Below are 18158 nucleotides of genomic sequence, written 5' to 3'. Positions count from 1 at the left end.
TGCCCCCCGCCGTCCTCTGATGTCCCGCGAGTACCTCCTCAGTCCCCAACTACCCCTTCCCCATCTTCAGCTTTCCCTGGGGTGTTCCAGTCGTGGCTACACCTGTTTGCCCAGTATCCCCTCCCCTTCCTCGGTGTCCTACCAGTTCATTACAGCTGCCTCCCAGCAGGGAAGGCAAAATGTAGCTCATGGAATTAGTCGCCACTGATAGCCAGCAAACATTTGCTTGATGTATTAATGTTTTTGACCCTCCATGAAGTGGGGAAGGATATATCAATGAGCAGCAAATGAATAGTTAAAGCAAGTAAAACAAAACATCTGGCGGATTTGTGGTGACTGCTGTTGGGAAGAGGAAGAGAGCAAAGGGGTTTGATTTGGTTTGCGAAATGCCTTCAAGTTTTTAATAAGGGAATGTGATGGAGGATCAGGGAGCTACGGTGGCTCTGTTCTTCCTCCTGGGAACCTCATGTCACAACATGTATATATATTATATATCTGTTATTCACAAAAAGTAATTGCAACTGCAGAGCAGTGAGAATAAATGTTACCATATGAATGCAATTTTTCAACCCTCTACCCAAATACCTGACTGGTTCCTTCAAGTCCTAATGAAGATAAGCCAGAGGCATTTGCTAAATTAAAGTAAGAGGGAACCCCAGTCAAGCCCCCTGGAATTGAAAGCTTGCCCAGGCTCCATAGGAGTTGAGCATGGGGAAAAATGAATTAATTTTCCTTTGCTGGTGGGAGGAAGAGTGCTATGTTTTTCCTGCAAGAAGGACCACAGTTCAGGAGTGAAGCAAGCCCTTTGCACGCAGAAGGTCCCAGAACATCAGTCAATTTTAAAAAAAGGATCAGGTGGCAAGCATTAGGAAAGATCTCTGCTTCAGAGCTGCTGCCGGTCAGTGTAGACAATATTGGGCTAGATGGACAGAGAGCCTGATTAAAGCTTTCCTACGCCCTTGACCTGAAGATGCTCTGCAAAAATCCACCTCTTTCCTAGCAGCCTGGGCACCAGAAGATCCTTTCTGTGCTGCTCACAAGGGCTCATGATAGACGTGTGTGAGTGGGGAGTCTGTGATCTGGAAGCAGTGGCTCTGCGGAGAGGTAGCTGGTTGCGCTGGAGGGCGTTCATCTCTCGGGCTCAGAGTCCGGTTGCCATGAGGCTCCGTGTAGATGGTGCCGGTTTGGGCAGGTCCCTCCTGCAAGCCAGCCTCGTCCGCTTTGCCCTCTGGCTTCTCTGCCAGCCGTTGAGCAGGCGAGTCGTATTGCGCCAGGGCCTCTGGGCAGACCGGCGAGACCAGGGGTCCTGCCTGGCTTTGGGGAGAAGAGATGACTTTGATGACGCAGACGTTCTTCCTGAACGCGCCTCCTTCCGGCTCTGCAGGAGGAGACTGATCTAAGAAGGGGGTGGCATACTCTGGCTCAGGTGGCAAGGGCTCTGCGTACTCGTGGTGTTTTCCTGGCACATCGTAGTGATTCACCACCAGGGGGAGCGTGTAGCCTTCGTCCAGAGCCGGCTTGAATGTGGACGGGATGGACTGGGTACTGGGGCTAACTTGGACCACATCTGGCTCGGCGTATTCTGTAAAGGGGGAAAATCCCGGTGAAATTATGGATTCAGCCCTCTGAGACACATCACCCACAATCTGCCTATATATGTACGTACCTTGGTTCTCGAACGGCTTGGCTCCCGAACAAATCAGCTCCCAAACGCCACAAACCCAGAAGTAAGTGTTCTGCTTTGCAAATGTTTCTTGGAAGCCAAATGTCTGACACGGCTTCTGCTTGAGTGCAGGAAGCTCCTGCAGCCAATCGGAAGCCGCGCCTTGGTTTTCGAACAGTTTTGGGAGTCGAATGGACTCCCAGAACGGATTAAGTTCGAGAACCAAGGTACCACTACATTTTTTCATTCATTCATTTACAAATACCGTATTTTTTGCTCCATAAGACGCACTTTTTTCCTCCTAAAAAGTAAGGGGAAATGCCTGTGCGTCTTATGGAGCGAATGGTGGTCCCTGGAGCTGAATTGCCCAGGGGCCAAAAGAGGATCATGCTTTTTATTTTACAAAGAGAAAAGGGAGTGTTGAAAGGACCCCGCTCAGCAGCTGATCAGCAAGAGATCGGGAGAGAGATAAGAGTCCCGGCTCCCTTTTGAATGTGCTGCAGAGGGAGGTTGTTTGTTTCCCCAGGACATGTGACTGGCTGATTAGATTATCTGTCTGGAAACTGTAGAAATGGCTCCCTTTCCTTAAGATTTTTCAGAAATGTGAGTTAAACCTCATAAAAATGGGGCTTTTCCTCTTTGCTTTTCCCCCTTTGCAAAAGGAGCTTTGCTTTTCCCCCTTTGCAAAAACAGCTGCAAAACTTTTAGCTGATCCTCAAAAAAGCCAGGGCTTTTCCCTTTGCAAAAAAGCTGCAAAACTTTTAGCTGATCCTCAAAAAAAAACACACACACACACACACACACACACACACACAAAAAGGGCTTTTAGAGGAGGAAAACCAGAAAAATATTTTTTCCCTTGTTTCCTCCTCTAAAAATGAGGTGCGCCCTATGGTCCGGTGCGTTCTATGGAGCGGAAAAATACGGTAATTGTATGCCACTAATTTATTTTATATTTCAGAGTGGATCACCACAATTGCAAATAAAAGCCATGTGATAAAAGCCATATTAAATAAGTTTATTTTTTATTTTAAAAAATCATGTCACTGTTGTGGAAAGATGTATTTTGAAATGCCTGTATCACCCTGACGGAATAAAAGAGTTTTTCAACAGGCATATTTAAAAGTTGAATTGGAAAATGCCTGCTGAACCTCCATTGGCAGAGTACATTCCACAATACTTCCACATTAGAAACCTTACTTGTGTTTGACGTAATACCATCTCAGGATGTCTGTTGTCTGCATTCTTGTACTGGTGCACAAAGCCCTATGGGGCCCGGAACCTGAAGGATTGTCTCACCCCTTATAGTCCCAGTCGATCACTGTGCTCTGCAGCTGAGGGCCTCTTGAAGCTACCATCTTATCAGGATGTCCCTTGCACCCAATATAGGAATTGGGCCTTTAGTGTTGCGGCACCAGCCCATTGGAATGCTCTCCCCTCCCTTTGAATATTAGACAGTTCCCACCTCTCTTGTCTTTTCCCACCTACTGAAGACCTTCCTGTGTCGACAAGCTACCTAAATGGAGATCTTCATCCTAGTTTGCATCTGTATCATCCCCACACCCCCAAACATGGATTCTGCCAGGACATATTTCCTTGGTCCTACTCCTACAAGCACTGCTAACATCCTGCACTTGCCCCTGAGAAATGTGCAGCAACAGGACTTGTTCCAAGTGGCTTTGTACTGCAGGGACAAAGGGTTGGGCCATGGCAGGGCGCAAAATGGAGATTCCCCCGAATTCCTCCCGCCTCCCTGCTTCCTTCCTTCCTGTGGGCCTGACCCCTTTGCACGAATGGCACTGCCACCAGCTGCTCCAGAATGCAGATGTTTGCTGATGGCCTCATGCCCAGTTCTCCCCCCCCCCCATGCGTGCTTAGCATCATGGATGGAAATCGGGAGTCAATGGGCTGAGTGTTTGGTCCCATCTGTGTAGGGTGAATGGAGCGAATATGCTGAGCACGAGCTGGTAATAAGAGATGTCCAAATTTGCCAGAGTTGTTTCTGCACAATGAGCTGCATTGGCTCGAAACTAATTTATGGGCACCCGAACCCGGTTCCTTAGAATTAACCCTGTGTTTTCTCCACCACAAAGGAACAAGACGGCCATTCAGAAAAGGCATTCTTTTCCCTCCCCGCATCCCCTGTGTTTTGGGGGGGGGGGGAATGAAGGGCAGGGAAAGAAAAAACAGGTGTCTGTAAGTTGCATTCGGGATGGTTTGCTCGTAAATATTGTTATGCTCTCCCTACTTCTGCAACCAGGAAGTGATTCCTGCGTGGGTAGTACTTACCTGGGTCTGTAGAAGCTTATGGCATTTCATAATGATTTACAGATATGCAGGTTGAGTAGTGCTGGCACGTGGCCCCTGGAAGGTTACCCAGAAGGGAATGCAGCCCTCAGGCACAAAAAGGTAACCCAGCCCTTGCTTTAGGCAACAGTGGGCCTTTCTCAAGCCCAGAACAGATGCCACCTACCTGGAGACTGAGCTCTGCTGAGATCTACTGGTGTTCCAGACCTAGGGAACGAGGCGATTTCCGAGGTGGACAACTGCAGGCTCCCTCTGGGACACACCTGGCTGGCCTCTGATGTCGGGAAGCCTAAAAGGGAATCTTGAGGTCAGCAGGAGTAACAAGCGAGCAGCTTGAAGCCACTTGGCATGCTGCAATCAAACAGTCCATTTTTCATTTTGGAGAAAGAACTAAATGGGCAGACAGCTCACCACCACCAGAAACACACAGATCCTACATTGGGGCTTGGACTAGAGGATCTCTAAAGTCCCTCCCAGCTCCTGTGATAAGAAATAAAAGAGCGTTCCTTTCCAGATATAATTGGAGCAATTTTTAATAATAATGAGCAGGCCGCAAAAGGAAATGACATTCAGTTTTGGAAGTTAGCGAACAGAAGCTGATGGGAGGCTGTTACTTGTCTGAATGGGGGTAGGCAACATGCATGCCTTCTAGATGTTGCTGGACTCCAACTCCCACTGGCGCCAACCTGCATATGGTCAGGGATGATGGGAGTTGTAGTCCAGCAACATCTGCAGGGTACCATGTCAGCTAACTCTGGTTGAGGAAATGCACGTACAAGCCAGCCTTTATCATTTCACTCCTTGAGTGAAAATACACAGTGAAAAAGTAAAACCTCTCATTCTCTCCCCCCCCCCCAACCCAACAACAGAACAATTTAAAAGATGGAAAATGTCCTCATCCACCCAGCAGACCAGACGGGAGCATAATAGCTATGAAAACCAGCAATTCAAAGAGCTGGAATGCCTTGTAGTTCACCTGGAGCAAAAATACAAATTAGTGTTGGGCAGGTTTCTCTGGGGAGGGCATTCTAGACACAATGGTGCCATGACTAAGATATTGGAAGGTTTGGGGGTCAGCTCAAAAAAAATGTGTGTGTGGGGGGGGAAGAGCCATTTCAAAACAGGTGTGCAGAAACACAAAATAATCTGTCTCCCTGCACCATACACACTTGTACTGGAAAAGCAGGGCGATCCGCTCACCAGTTCCCAGATGTGACTACCTGTGCTAGTTCCGTGTGCTGTTAGTTAGGTGCTTTACCTTTTATGAGGTTGCAATCCTGATCTGCTGGTGTCTTTCTGCTGGGGAGAGAGAGGGAGAAAACTTATCGAGCAGGTTCAGCCACATTTTCCACCCCGACCCCAAGGTTCTGGATTTCTTGATAGGCGGCAAGAGCCCTGTTTTGCCAGCTGCTCTCCATAATGGGTAAGGGAAGATCAACTTCGAAATCGCAGAAGCATTCGGTGCCCCAGACTGGCACCTGGACAAACCCCGCAGCAAACAACCCAGCTCTCTGCCCCCATTTGGGCATGTGCACTAATTTATCCCTTAGTCGTTACCTGATTGGTTCCAGCAGTGCTTTTTTCGGGGACGACGATGGCACAGGGGTACGCATACCACTAAACATTTTGTGAATCTAAGTTTGACCTCATTGAGGGGCAGTATTTCAATATGAGTAGGAAAATAAGAATACCCCTAAACAATTTTTTAAGGAAAAAAAAAGCACTGGGTTCCAGGAACACTCCCAATTCATGTACCTGCTTCCTTCAGAGGTAGTGCTACCCCATTCAGGGCAGGCAACTGGAGCCAAGAACCACACATTCACAAAGCCTCTGTCTTCTCAGGATTCAGACTGAGCCTAATAGCCCTCTCAAGGCTGCTACAGACCTCTAAAACCTAGAGATCTCTCCCATCGCACGACCAGTGCTTGGAGATGATGAGAACTGTAGTACAACAGGAGGTTTCTGGAGGGAGTCAATTTGTGTGAAGTGAGAGGGCAACAACCGCCTATCCCTAGTGCAGCATGATCTCAGAAAGCGCAATCTATTTGCAGACTCTTTGCGGTGACTGGATGGGAACTCTTCTTGTACGTATGTGCTCAACTTGTGTTTGTATAAAAATGTGTTAATATGGAACTAAACTGACAATATCATCATACAAAAAAGCATTCATAGATATTTCCTCAGAGGCAAAGCCTATATATGCTTTAAAACATCAAAGTGCTGATTCAAAGTGCAATATACAAAGTGCAATATAATGTTAAAGATGGTTATGCAAAAGTCTATAAGACGCATGTGTCCACCCTCCCAATGTTGGAGAAGGTTACACAAAGTCACTCAAACATGTGGGTATGTTCTCCCGACGGGTGGCCAGCTTCAAATCTTCCCGTTTCACCAGCAGTTTCGTCAAGGTCTGGACTTTATCTTTGATAACAACGATACAAACCATCAACTTTACTAGAGATAGTTTCTACTGTGCAACTTGTGTTTGTGGCTGTATGCGTATCGTACCGTTGGAGCAAACAGCTTTCCCCAAGGAATCCTGAGAACCATAGTTTATCTCTCACAGAGCCACAATTCACAGCACCCTTAATAAATTACAGTTCCCAGGCTTCCTTTTGTTATGTTTATTAAAGCCATGTGCCATGAAAGTATGGTGTGTATGCAGCCCATTGTCAAGGGGAGATTGCAGGAAAGCTATAGCTCATGGACCTTGTGATGATGATGATGATGATGATGATAATAATAATAATAATAATTTATTATTTATACCCCGTCCATCTGGCTGGGTTTCCCCAGCCACTCTGGGCGGTTTCCAACAGAATGTTAAAATACACTAATCTATTAAACATTAAAAACTTCCCTAAACAGGGCTGCTTTCAGGTCTGGTAGTTGTTTTTCTCTTTGACATCTGGTGGGAGGGTGTTCCACAGGGCGGGTGCCACTACCGAGAAGGCCCTCTGCCCGGTTCCCTGTAACTTGTGACTGTGACATCTCCCGCTCTTCCAGGATGGGATTGAAAGGAGCCCCCACAAATTACAGGGCTGGTTGGCGAGAAGTGGGAGGGGGGTGCTACTCACCTCTTCTTACGACAGAGGAAAACCAGCAGCAAGAGAGCGGAGGAGATGAGCACAAAGCCTCCAATCAGCAGCATCACCAGCAATGGGGGCCCTGGAGAGAAAGGAAGGGAAACAGTTCAGTGCGGAAAAAAGGGGAGAAATTGGCAACGTGATGGAAGTGTACCAAATCAGGCAAGGTGTGAAGAAAGTGGAGAGACAGTGAAGGCTTTCTTCCTCTGTCATAATACCAGAATGTGGGGTCACCCAAATATGCTGAACATTGAGAGATTCAACACAGGGAGGAAAAGTGTGGTCCTTAGAAGCATAGAATTGGAAGGGACCCAAGGGTCATCTAGTCCAACCCCCTGCAATCCAGGAATCTCAGCTAAAGCATTCCTGACAGAAGGCCATCCAACTTCTGCTTAAATATCTCCAAGGAAAGAGTCCACCACCTTCTGAGGGAGACTATTCCACTGTTGAACAGCTCTTACCTTCAGAATAATTCTTTCTCATGTTTGGTCGGAATCTCCTTTCCTGCAATTTGAATTCGCTGGTTTGGGTCCTAACCTCTGGAGCAGCAGAAAACAAGCTTGCTACACCATCCATGGAACAGCCCTTCAGATATAACCCATCATTTGTGCCTCTGCTCCGACAGCTAGGCCAAGCCACTCCTTGCCACCAGCGAGCACTTACCTGTTTTTTCCGAATTGATCACTATTCCTGGGATTCGGGTGAAAACAGCTGGGCTGCTGGTCAGGAGAGGGGACTCCTTGGGGCCACTGCGAACTGCAAAGGGGTAGAGCTTCAGGGGACATACTTAAAGCACCACACTTCAGGTGTTGCCTCTTAACTCTTACTCCAAAAGGGTCCAAACACAGCCCACGGTCAACCTCCGGCTGCAACATGGGTTATAGGGGGCAGGTTGCTTTTCTCAAGCCAGAGCGTTTTTCCATCTGGCCTAGTATTGTTCAGCTCTCCAGGGTCTTGGGCAGAGAAGAGTTTTCCCAGCAGCTGCTCAATGGACGCTTGACAATATGAGCAAATCTCAGCCTGCCCTTACTTTCTACCTTCTTAGAACCAGTTCAGAGGGTGGTACAGACTGGTAACATTCCTCCTTCTGCACTGCCTTTCTAGGCCTCATCAGGGACAAAACTTGAACTAGTGGGCTCTGGCTATCGTTGGCTCTGCCTCTTCCTGTCAGTAGCTCTGGCCTCACCTCCAGGCCTTGGCGGTGCCGCCGCCGCCACCACCAGGAGCTGCTTGGTCGGCCTTGACTTGTGACGGCCTTATACAATGTATGAAATGTTACAAACCCCATTAAAACCCACAAATAAATAAATCGTCTTTCCAAGAACCAAACATACAGCCGGCCCCACCCCTCCTTACATCCGCCGTCGCTATAAGGGTGCTGGGACTTCAGGCGAGCCACTTGGCACCCCAGAAGCGCCACTTTCAGAGCGACCCTCTGGTTCCAGCTGTGGGGCACGATGCGCAGGTAGCGGGCCAGGATTGGGGGGATGAAGGCGTTGGAGACTTCTTCGTGGCTGTTTTTATTTCCTTCGAAGACCTGGGATGGGTTAGAGAGGGTGAAATGGAGGGTCAACTGCGGGGAACTTTCCAAAGCGACCTTTTGCTACCCGTTTTCCATCCTGGCCTAAACCATTCACCGATGCTAATCCCTCCGCACCTTCTCCTCATGACCACCATTGGATTTGTAGACCTTCCAGTTCTTTCCATCCCTGCTGGAGAGGACTTGGTAGGACTTGACGTAGTAGTCGTGCTTGTGAGACGATCCCTTAGTTATGATCCCTGGAACAGAGATGGGTTAAACAGGTACCTCACATACAGCAATGGTGCTAATGTGTGAAATAGGCTCCTGTCATGCCACCGTTGTGTCAGCCACTGAGCTGCAATTCCCAGAGTTCCTTGGGAAGAGGGAGCGGTTGTTAAAAACACTGAGAACTGCAGCTCTGCGAGGGGAAAAGAAACCTCCTAACATCTCCCAGCACCCTTAAAAAAAAAACTACCCTTCTTGTGAATCGCCCTGAGATCTTAGGATGAAATAAAATTAACCCACTTCCCAGGATTCTACAGGGGAAGCCATACCTGTTTAAAGTGGTATGATCCTGCTTTAAAAGTGTGGTACAGATGGGGCCTATGTTTGCTCCATAGTTTAAACTATGCATTTCCTGAATCCTCTCACATTCAGCTTTATCGGATGGCCCCAAATTCTGATATTTTGAGAGACTTGTAATATAGAACAACAACAGCCACAGGAGTCCCTCCTCTGTGGACCACTGGGACCTGATTCTTGAAGCTTTTTGAGACCAGTCCGCTTGTATGTTTAACCCTATCCCCTTGCTCTGCCAAACACCAGCCGGAGAGGCAATCAGATAAGCCCCCTTTCCATTCATGCGTTCCCTTTCCTGCATTCCACTCAGCCCCCAGCCACTCGGCGTCACAATGCCTCTCTTCTTCCTCATGCCAATTAACAGGCTAACGTTCTGGGTTTGCCACAGCAGAAAGGGCCCAGTTTGTCCTCGGGCTTCGCCAAACAATAAAGAATGACTCTGAAAGGACATAATATGAAATTTGTTCCGTGCAATGGTGGCCTGGGCCATATCCCTGAGGTAACAAGGGGCAGTGGAGGAAGGAATGGGGGAAAGGAAGCAAAAGAAGGCAAGAGGAAGGCCTCATCTGCACTGTGCGTTTAAAGCAGGATCATACCACTTTAAACAGTCATGGCTCCCCATGGCTGACAGCTAGGGTCACCCCCCCTGGACTGGATACAATAAGCAAGAAGGCAGACTGAAGTTGGGACCAATTCCCACTGAAGTGATGGGAAGGATAGGACTCTGGAAAGCTTCTGCCAGTCAGAGCATATTGGACAAGGGTCATTGTTTATCTCCTTCCACTCTGCCTGTGGAAACAAACAAACAAAAGATGTGGATACTTACTGACCTGTGATGTTCCTCTTTCCACCCAAGTCTATTTCCAACCACTCATCTGCAGAGCTCTGAAGTGCTGCCCAGGAAGTGCCGTCGGCACCGAAAGAGGCTTGCTCTGCTATCCAGGCCTTGTTCTCCCCCATGACGTTCTGTTCGTGCCAGTAGGATGAAGCGTTGAAGCCAGATACTTCCAGGAAACTGGAGCAGGCTGCAGAAGGAAGGAAAGGGTGGCTTTTGGCTGAACGCTAGGGAAAAAACATGTTTCCAGTAACAGAAGTTCAGCGGTGGGACCAATTAACTACAGAGGTAGAGCTGGACATATCTCTCAGCTTCATTTCTCTTAAGTGTCTTGGTTTTGCAATCTTAAATTGGATTCTCCACATTTTTTGCAGCAATTTGTGGTGGTTGTTTTTAAGGCTGAAGATTTGTCAGCATCATAGCAGGAATAGAAATCCCTCTAAACAAATGCATCAACAAATTACCGGTAGTACGAGTGACATACCTTTGTGAAAGATGAGGCGTTTTTCAGATAAAGATCCCCTATTCAAAAGGAAATAGAAAGATGGATAAAATTAAGGATCTTGAGACTCAGGTTGCTTCCAGGCGACCTCTTTATTGAGCATTCACCCTTATTTGTTTGCAGGGAGATTAGACAATGTTGGATATTTAATGAGCATCCGCTCTGATTTGTCCCCTCACCTTTTTGAGTAAAGTCCATTGGCAAAGGTTGACTCGTAGAGAGTGATACCCTTCTCTCGAGACACAGTGACCTGTCCCCCTTGCTCATCTAAGATTACGCCGGCATGGACAGCAGCTTTGCAAATAACAGATGTCTGCAGGTAACATATATTATGAGACAGTGAAAGGAAGAAGATTGTGGTGACAAATCCTCAGGCAGCAGAAATCCAGCGGGAAGACACCAGAGGAATGGAGAACATTATTTTATGTATTAAACAAAATTGTTATACCACTTACTTGATTAAAAAAAAAAAACCACACACACACCTCTAAGTGGTTTACAAAGTAGAATTGAAAATATTCCTTAAAAATACAAAAAAAAACAATTTTTCAAAAATGTAAATAACCGATCTTAAAACCACTCTACATAATACTAAAATTACATTCTGAGCTTAACTGCTGATCTTCCCATACACCAGATGTGTTGCAGGGATAACTTTACAGAAACAATGGTTGTATCAGCATTGAAGTTATATTTATTCTTCACTGCCTTGGTATCTTTGAAGAAAAGCAGTTTCTAAATATCTCAGTAAAGAGAAACAAGTAAACAGAGGCAAAAAAGGGAATTGGGAAATAGATGTGTGTTTTGTCCATGTGAAGAACCATCTGTAAAGAATGTCCCATTTCTTTTTAAAGAACTATTTAAACCCTTCACTGATATCACAATTGAAACATTTTAATCAAGGCCACTCCTGCCTTTATCACACAATATCCTGTTTGAGGCTGGGGACTAGCGGGGTTTATTGGTTAGGGGCTCAGCAAGAGTTGAGGCACGGCTGCAGAAGGTCAGGACCACAGTCAGCTCACTGTGGGGCTGGTCAGCAGAGACCTTGGGGGTATTGTTCTGGCCACCACCAGTGGCCAACTGTGAGCTTAAAGGTGGGCATTCCAAGCCTCACTCTTTCTGAGCTTTCAGAAACAGCCCAGTGTTGTCTGCAGCCCCGCAGGAAAACATATTCACTCAGGGACTTTCCACTGCAACAATTTCAAAGCAGGGTAGCTATGTTTGCCTGTTGCAGCCAAAAATAACCTCTGAAGAGTCTTTTGGCTAATTATAAAAGCAAAAGCAAAAGAAGCTTTCGTGGATTATTTCATGCCCCTTCAGATGATATGGACTACAGCTCCCATCAGCCTCAGCTAGCCTGGCCAAGGGTCAGGGGTGATGGGAGTTTTAGTCCAAAACACCTATGCCTTTCTGAAAGCATGACTGATGCTGCAGGACTCACATCTCGGTAGCCTTGATTCGTGTTGCCCCAGATGTCTCCCGTTACTCCTTTGCAGCCTGCAGGGCAGTAAACTCTGCAAGAAAATAGAAGACAACATAGTGTTGGGTCCTTTTCTTTATGTGGGAGCAGCTCTGTAGAGCTAGCCAGTTTTCATATATCCTCAGGTGGCATTTGCATGCTTTAGGGTTCCATTTCTACCATGCTATAACTTAGTGTCCTTGGGGCTCAAAGACACTAAGAAAGACTCAGTCCTAGTTGAACACGGATTCAAATCCCTGCATTAGGATAGGACCACAGAGGGCAGCAGCCCCAGTGCAGCCCCACAAACCTACTTAGAGGACAGGTTTATGCTGGCCTTGGGTTGTTGTAATTTTTTACCCTACGGTCCCAAGGCGGGTTACAACAATTAAAACACAGCATTAATATTAAAACACAATGTTACACTGTATAAAAAAAATTAAAAACTTAAAATCACAAGAATTGGTGGGTCCTAAATCTCAAGCGTCAGAGCTCAGGGTAAAGAGCTGTACCTTCAGCATTTTCCGAAAATGGTATAATGATGGTGCCAGAGGGACCTCTGTGGGAAGGGAGCTCCACAACATGGGAGCTGCTAGAGAGAGGACTCTCTCCTCAGCCACCGCCCTGGAGCTTCTGAGGGTGGTGGAACACCCTTGGGTGATCTTAGCACCCAAGAGGGTCTGTGAGGAAGGAGGCGGTCTTTTAGGTATTGAGGGCCCTTTAGGGCTGTTAAGAAGAATCCCATCTATGCTTGGAGTCTCACGTAAGGGAACACTCACCTGATTTGTTCCTTCTCATAATGGATTCCCTTCTGCAAACAGGAGATCAAATCTAAGAGAGAAGGGGAGAGCTCCATTGGGTAAGAGTTCAGAACTTAGGGCCTGGCTGATTGCAAGTCACAGTGACTCTGACGCTCTGACCCCTTGATAGTGTGGGTTGTCTTCAAGTAAGTCCTACTCAGAGTAGACCCATTGAAATTGATGAAACCAAGTCAGTCATGTCTATTAACTCCAATGGGCCTATTCTGAGTAGGGATACAATCCAAAGGCACCACCAGAGCAGGGCATTTGGGCAGAAGTCAAGAGCAGCAGAAGAGGCAGCAGGGTAGGCTTACTACATTTTAAAATAAGTGATGAAATTCACACTTCCAGCTAAAGTGTGTGTGGTCCAGAGTGGGGTGGGGCGGGAGAGTAAGACCATTAAGTCTAAAGGGTCTAAAACAGGCTTCTTCAACCTGGTGCCCACCAAACGTTTTGGACTCCAGTTCCCATCAGCTTTACTCAGCATAGCCTATGGTCAGGGATGATGAGAACTGTAGTCCACCAACATCTGGATTGCACCAGGCTGGGGGAGACTAACCTAAAATTACCTAACTGCACTACTGCCTGGATCCAAATGTAGTCTGGGCTTATAGAAATAAATTCAGAACTCACTTTTTCCTCTGTATGTGAGGAAAACAGAGGCAAATCTGTCATGCAGCACAAAATTTGAGGCAACAGAAACAGAATCAGTTCTACTAGTTCAAAACAAACAAAATGAATTCCAGTAGGGACAAATGTAAGGTTCTGCACTTAGGCAGGAAGAACCATATGCACAAATATAAGATGGGGGCACCTGGCTTGCAAGTAGTACACGCAAGCAGTAGCTCTAGGGGGGTCTTAGCGGACCACCAGCTTAACATGAATTGGATATGTTTAGCCCGGAGAAGAGGAGACTGAGAGGAGATACAATAGACATCTTCAGATATCTAAAGGGCTGTCACATAGAAGATGGAGCATGCTTGTTTTTCTGCTGCTCTGGAGAGTAAGACTCAAAACATTGAATTCAAACTACAAGAAGGGAGATTCCAACTAAACATCAGGAAGAACTTTCTGACAGAGAGAGCTGTTCGACAGTGGGACGCTCTCCCTTGGGAGGTGGTGGACTCTTCTTCTTTGGAGGTTTTTAAGCCGAGGTAGGTTGGCCCTCTGTCATGGATGCTTTAGCTGAGATTCCTGCATTGCAGGGGGTTGGACTAGATGAGCCTTGGGGTCCCTTCCAACTCTACAATTCTATGACTCTGTCTTCCGGAGAGTGTCATGGATTGGCTACCCCTGCATTAGGAGATTCAGCAGCACAAGCTCTATGGGGATGAGGAGCTGCAATACCTATGAACCATATTCTAGGAATCTGTTACTGAGAGAAGAGAACTGCTTAGGCAAGAGTAGCTGATTGACAGTGCTATGCTCATAGCAGGTCAGAAACAAATGTCAAGAATGCAGTGTGTTCCAAGATAGACACACTGGGTGTTGTTTTCTCCCAATTCTCGTAAGAGAAAGAATACCAAGCAGTCCAATGTCCAAAGTTTCTCATCAACCCTGAGGAACTCATATCCTCTTATGATCCCTCTCAAAAAATCTCAAAGGGATGATGGGGTGGTGGAGGATGGTGACTCACAAATGTTTGTGGTGTGGAAAGCCCAATGACTGGCTGCTTGTGTGGGGCCTTCAAAGGCAAAGGCCAGCTGCAGATGTTTCCCATTGGCATTCTGCCTGCCAGTGTCAAGACACTGCAAATGCTCGTGCATATAATGGCTCATTTACACTGCTTTGGGGAAGGGCTGTGGCTCTGCAGGTTCAACCCCTGCCTGGCATCTTCAGATAGGACTGGGAATGTCCAAGCTTGGAGCTCTGGAGAGCTATTGCCAGTCCGTGTGTAGACAATACTGAGCTACATGGACCAATGGTATGACTCACTCTTGAGACGACATCCTGTATTTCTCATCCTTTGGGAAAGGGCCACAGCTCAGTGGCAGAGCATCCGCTTTGCATGCAGAAGATCCCAGGTTGAATCCCAGGCATCTCCAGGGTTCCCTTGCTTGAAACCCCCGAGAACCATTGCTAGTTAGTGTAGACATTACTGAGCAAGATGGACTTGCTGTAAGGCAGCTTCCTAGGTTCCTACATCCCATCAGCAGTTCCTTCAATTGGCAAAGGTGGAAAAAGGTTAACTAAATTGATCAGGGGTCTGGGGCACTTTCCCTACGAGGAACAGTTTCACTGTATGAACAACCACAGATACTTAAAAAAAATATATTCATTTACATTTTTTTTAATTAGAAAGGCATTCATCAAAGGGCAAGAGTGACATTTGTGTGAGTTCACTGAGATATAGTGTTGGAAGTGGAGAGTGCCCACTGGCAGAAGGCTTGAAGAGGCAAACTTTTCCCAGTTATCTGAAACTTTGCACCAAATGCAAGGTGAGAATCTCTCTTACCTGACTGGTTGCCACTGGCATAAGAAAGGAGGAAGCCACGTCCCGAGCGATGTGTTGTTGTGTTGAACAGGATGGTCACTGAGGCGGAGTCCATCACCAGGACTGTGCGTGGAGGATTTGAATTGCTACAATATGGGCCTGGGGAGAGAGAGAGAGAGGAAGAGAGAGAACAAGTTACACTCATGAATCATTACATCAAGAAACACACTGGTCATTCAGCCCAGCCTTAAGCAATCATCTTCAGCAATGGATCAACAGGGAGCTCAGATTGACCCTTGATGTCTAACTTTTCTACCTTCAATTTTTGAATGCAGAGGAGCAATCAAAAAGATGATTCCCTTACTTTTTATAAAAATATTTTTTATTGATTTTCCATATTTATGATCAAAACTATGAAACAACATTTAAAAAAAACCAGTCTCATTGTCTTATTCCTGAAGTTAGCTTAGCAGGTCTCTCCACAGATTGCCATGAGTCAAAGGCAGGTTCTGAACACTGTCCTCATGTTGTATGAAGTCAAGGAATGATTACCAAGTATTGAATATATTAAAGGGGCTTGAATTCTTATTGGCTGTTCATATCTGGCATATCAGTTTTTCAGCCAATGCTAATGACCAGATCCTCATGTACCACAATTCAATGTTCAGACCATCAGATGTGTATCGGTTTCAGGCTACCTCCATGCACACTGCAACTAAAAGAATGGTCAAAAGTTCCTTGTGGTGGACCTGCAAAGCCCAGATGCTTCCCTTACTAACCTTCTTACAAAGGCAGCAAGACTTATTACCGCCAGAGTGAAACACTGGACTATTTTGAAGAACAGTACAGTGGTACCTTGGTTCCCAAACGTCGAAAACCTGGAAGTAAGTGTTCCGGTTTTCCAATGTTTTTCAGAAGCCGAACGTCCGATGTGGCCGTCAGCTATTGTTTCCGGGGCGCTTGCACCAATCAGTAGCTGCGCCTTGGTTTTTGAACATTTCAGAAGTCAAACGGACTTCCAGAATGGATTAAGTTTGGCGCTTTTGTTTTTGCTATTTATTTTGCGGTTTTCTTTTTCAGGCTTTTTTGGTTAATTTGTTTTTGTGACTGTGTGGAAACCAGTTCACCTACTGATTGATTGATGGATTGATTGGCTGACTGATTGTGTGACTGCGGAAATGGATAAAAGCCTCCCATCCAAACAATGACTATCATCAGTGCAGGTAAGAAATTTTTATTTTATTTTATTTTTATCACCTACAATACTGTCTTATTTATTTTATAATATAGTACATTGATTATTGCTTTTATTTTATGGACCAATGGTCTCGTTATTTTTTTTTTTTTATAAGAATTTATTAGCATTTTTCTATAACAACATATACCCACACCCACACCTACAATTAAACAAATGCAAAACAAATAAAACAAATACAAACAATGTCAAGTTATCTTACTGCATCTTTCTAAAAAAAAAAAAAATTCTATTTCCATATCTTGACTATGACTTCCCCTGCCTTTTCACCTTCGATTTTATATCCTTAATCTACTTTATAACCATTTCTCCTGAGAAAAGAAAAGAAAATTAAATTCAATTGTATAATTACATTCAATTTATATCTTCAACATTTTGCTAAGAATACATCGTCATAATAATACCTCGTCGTAATTCTTCTTCACTTATTCTTATCGATTTCTTATCTTAATCTACATCTTAATCTTAATCCATAAACTTAATCCACTAAAATTCACTTTGCTTATACTCCACCTCACAGATCTTCACAAATCATTCACATCAAGTCTATCTCTTCTATCCTTAAGACCACTGCTAATAACATAAAAACTTGAAATATCTCCTTTCATGTTCGAATAAAAAATATAAAAAGAAATATTGTTGACAGTATTCGCCCTCCGATTTCAATTTACCATAACAGGCTACTTTAAATTTTACTTAATGCTTCACCCCACACCCCCTCTGTCCATTATTCTTCTTCTGTTGGCATCAGCACTGAACTTCCATGTAGCTTCCCTCTCCAAACGTCCACAGATCCAGGCACAGTCCAAACCTCTCCTTGCCACGAGTTCAGGGGTGTCCATCTCATCATCCCTCAGCTTCTTCGGTTCTTTGTAGCATTCCTTTTCTTCTTGTAAATACCTTAATTCTCTGTCCCTGGCCCCCGAGCTCACACCTCGGGGACTGGATATAAAAAATCTTGACGTCGCCTTGGGGCTGCCACCCCCAAAAAGCGAATTTCTTCTCCGAAGTAGCTCACTCATTTCTCTCCATCTTTCCATCCACCCTCTCAGCTCCTTGGCAAGGCTTTCTTCCAAAGTGTCAAAAGTTTTAAAAGCCTCCTCTGTGGGCAATTGGTTCCATTTCAGACCCCCACACAAGACTTTGACTTTTCTACAAAGCAGTTCCACCTTCAAGGCAGTGAGTCTCTGTTCATCTGTTAGTCCAGAGTTCAATACCAGTTCAAGGATGAAGCCCAACATACTGGCAGAGGAGGAGGAAGTGGGTATCATATTTCTACTCCTGCCTCTTTGTTCGTCGCCATTTTCCTGAGCTGGAGCACAAATACCGCAACTTTAAATGGAGATATTTTCCTCTAGTTAACTTCCCCAAAAAAGAGATTGCCAGTCTCATGTGTCAATTTTAAATACTTTGTAACCAGTTCTGTAGCAGTAGTCACTCAAATTGGTTAGTTTGAGCTCGAAGGGAGGGAGGCAGGCTGCCTTTCTCCTTCCCCCCGGATCGTTCCGAAAACACGAATTCTAATCAGATTCTTTACTCACGACCACCGGGTTCCTTTAGCTCCATTCTTCAAAGGTAGAACTTAGACGCTCACCGCGGGCTTTGTCGCCGCATTTGCATCCCGGTTGGGGCATGTCCCCGAAGCCCGGCTCCGTTTTCCCTTCACCCCCACTCCCCCTTTACAGGGGGGGCGAGGGAAGGGTTCGGAGCCTC

At 45.9% G+C, this 18158-nt stretch overlaps 1 protein-coding gene across 1 annotated transcript in view; it reads right to left on the bottom strand.

Annotated features, from left to right (window-relative positions):
* Positions 1-373: 373 nt before the first annotated feature.
* LOC117051970 (discoidin, CUB and LCCL domain-containing protein 2-like) overlaps positions 374-18158 on the bottom strand; it is a 38137-nt gene continuing 20352 nt past the window's right edge. Inside the window, exons 3-16 of the mRNA XM_033158698.1 lie at positions 15212-15390; positions 12736-12787; positions 11939-12011; positions 10674-10807; positions 10477-10514; positions 9988-10182; positions 8714-8835; positions 8243-8593; positions 7910-7922; positions 7720-7842; positions 7048-7138; positions 5229-5269; positions 4137-4259; positions 374-1582 (exon numbers count right to left, since the gene is read on the bottom strand). Coding sequence (XP_033014589.1) covers positions 1035-1582; positions 4137-4259; positions 5229-5269; positions 7048-7138; positions 7720-7842; positions 7910-7922; positions 8243-8593; positions 8714-8835; positions 9988-10182; positions 10477-10514; positions 10674-10807; positions 11939-12011; positions 12736-12787; positions 15212-15390 — 2083 coding nt within the window. The 3' untranslated portion in view covers positions 374-1034. The remainder of the gene's footprint in view (positions 1583-4136; positions 4260-5228; positions 5270-7047; positions 7139-7719; positions 7843-7909; positions 7923-8242; positions 8594-8713; positions 8836-9987; positions 10183-10476; positions 10515-10673; positions 10808-11938; positions 12012-12735; positions 12788-15211; positions 15391-18158) is intronic.

The sequence above is a fragment of the Lacerta agilis genome, chromosome 8 (assembly GCF_009819535.1).
Source record: "Lacerta agilis isolate rLacAgi1 chromosome 8, rLacAgi1.pri, whole genome shotgun sequence".
Classification (NCBI taxonomy): Eukaryota; Metazoa; Chordata; class Lepidosauria; order Squamata; family Lacertidae; genus Lacerta; species Lacerta agilis.
Note: the sequence above shows the minus strand (reverse complement) of the source record. Positions and strands in the feature narration are given on the sequence as shown.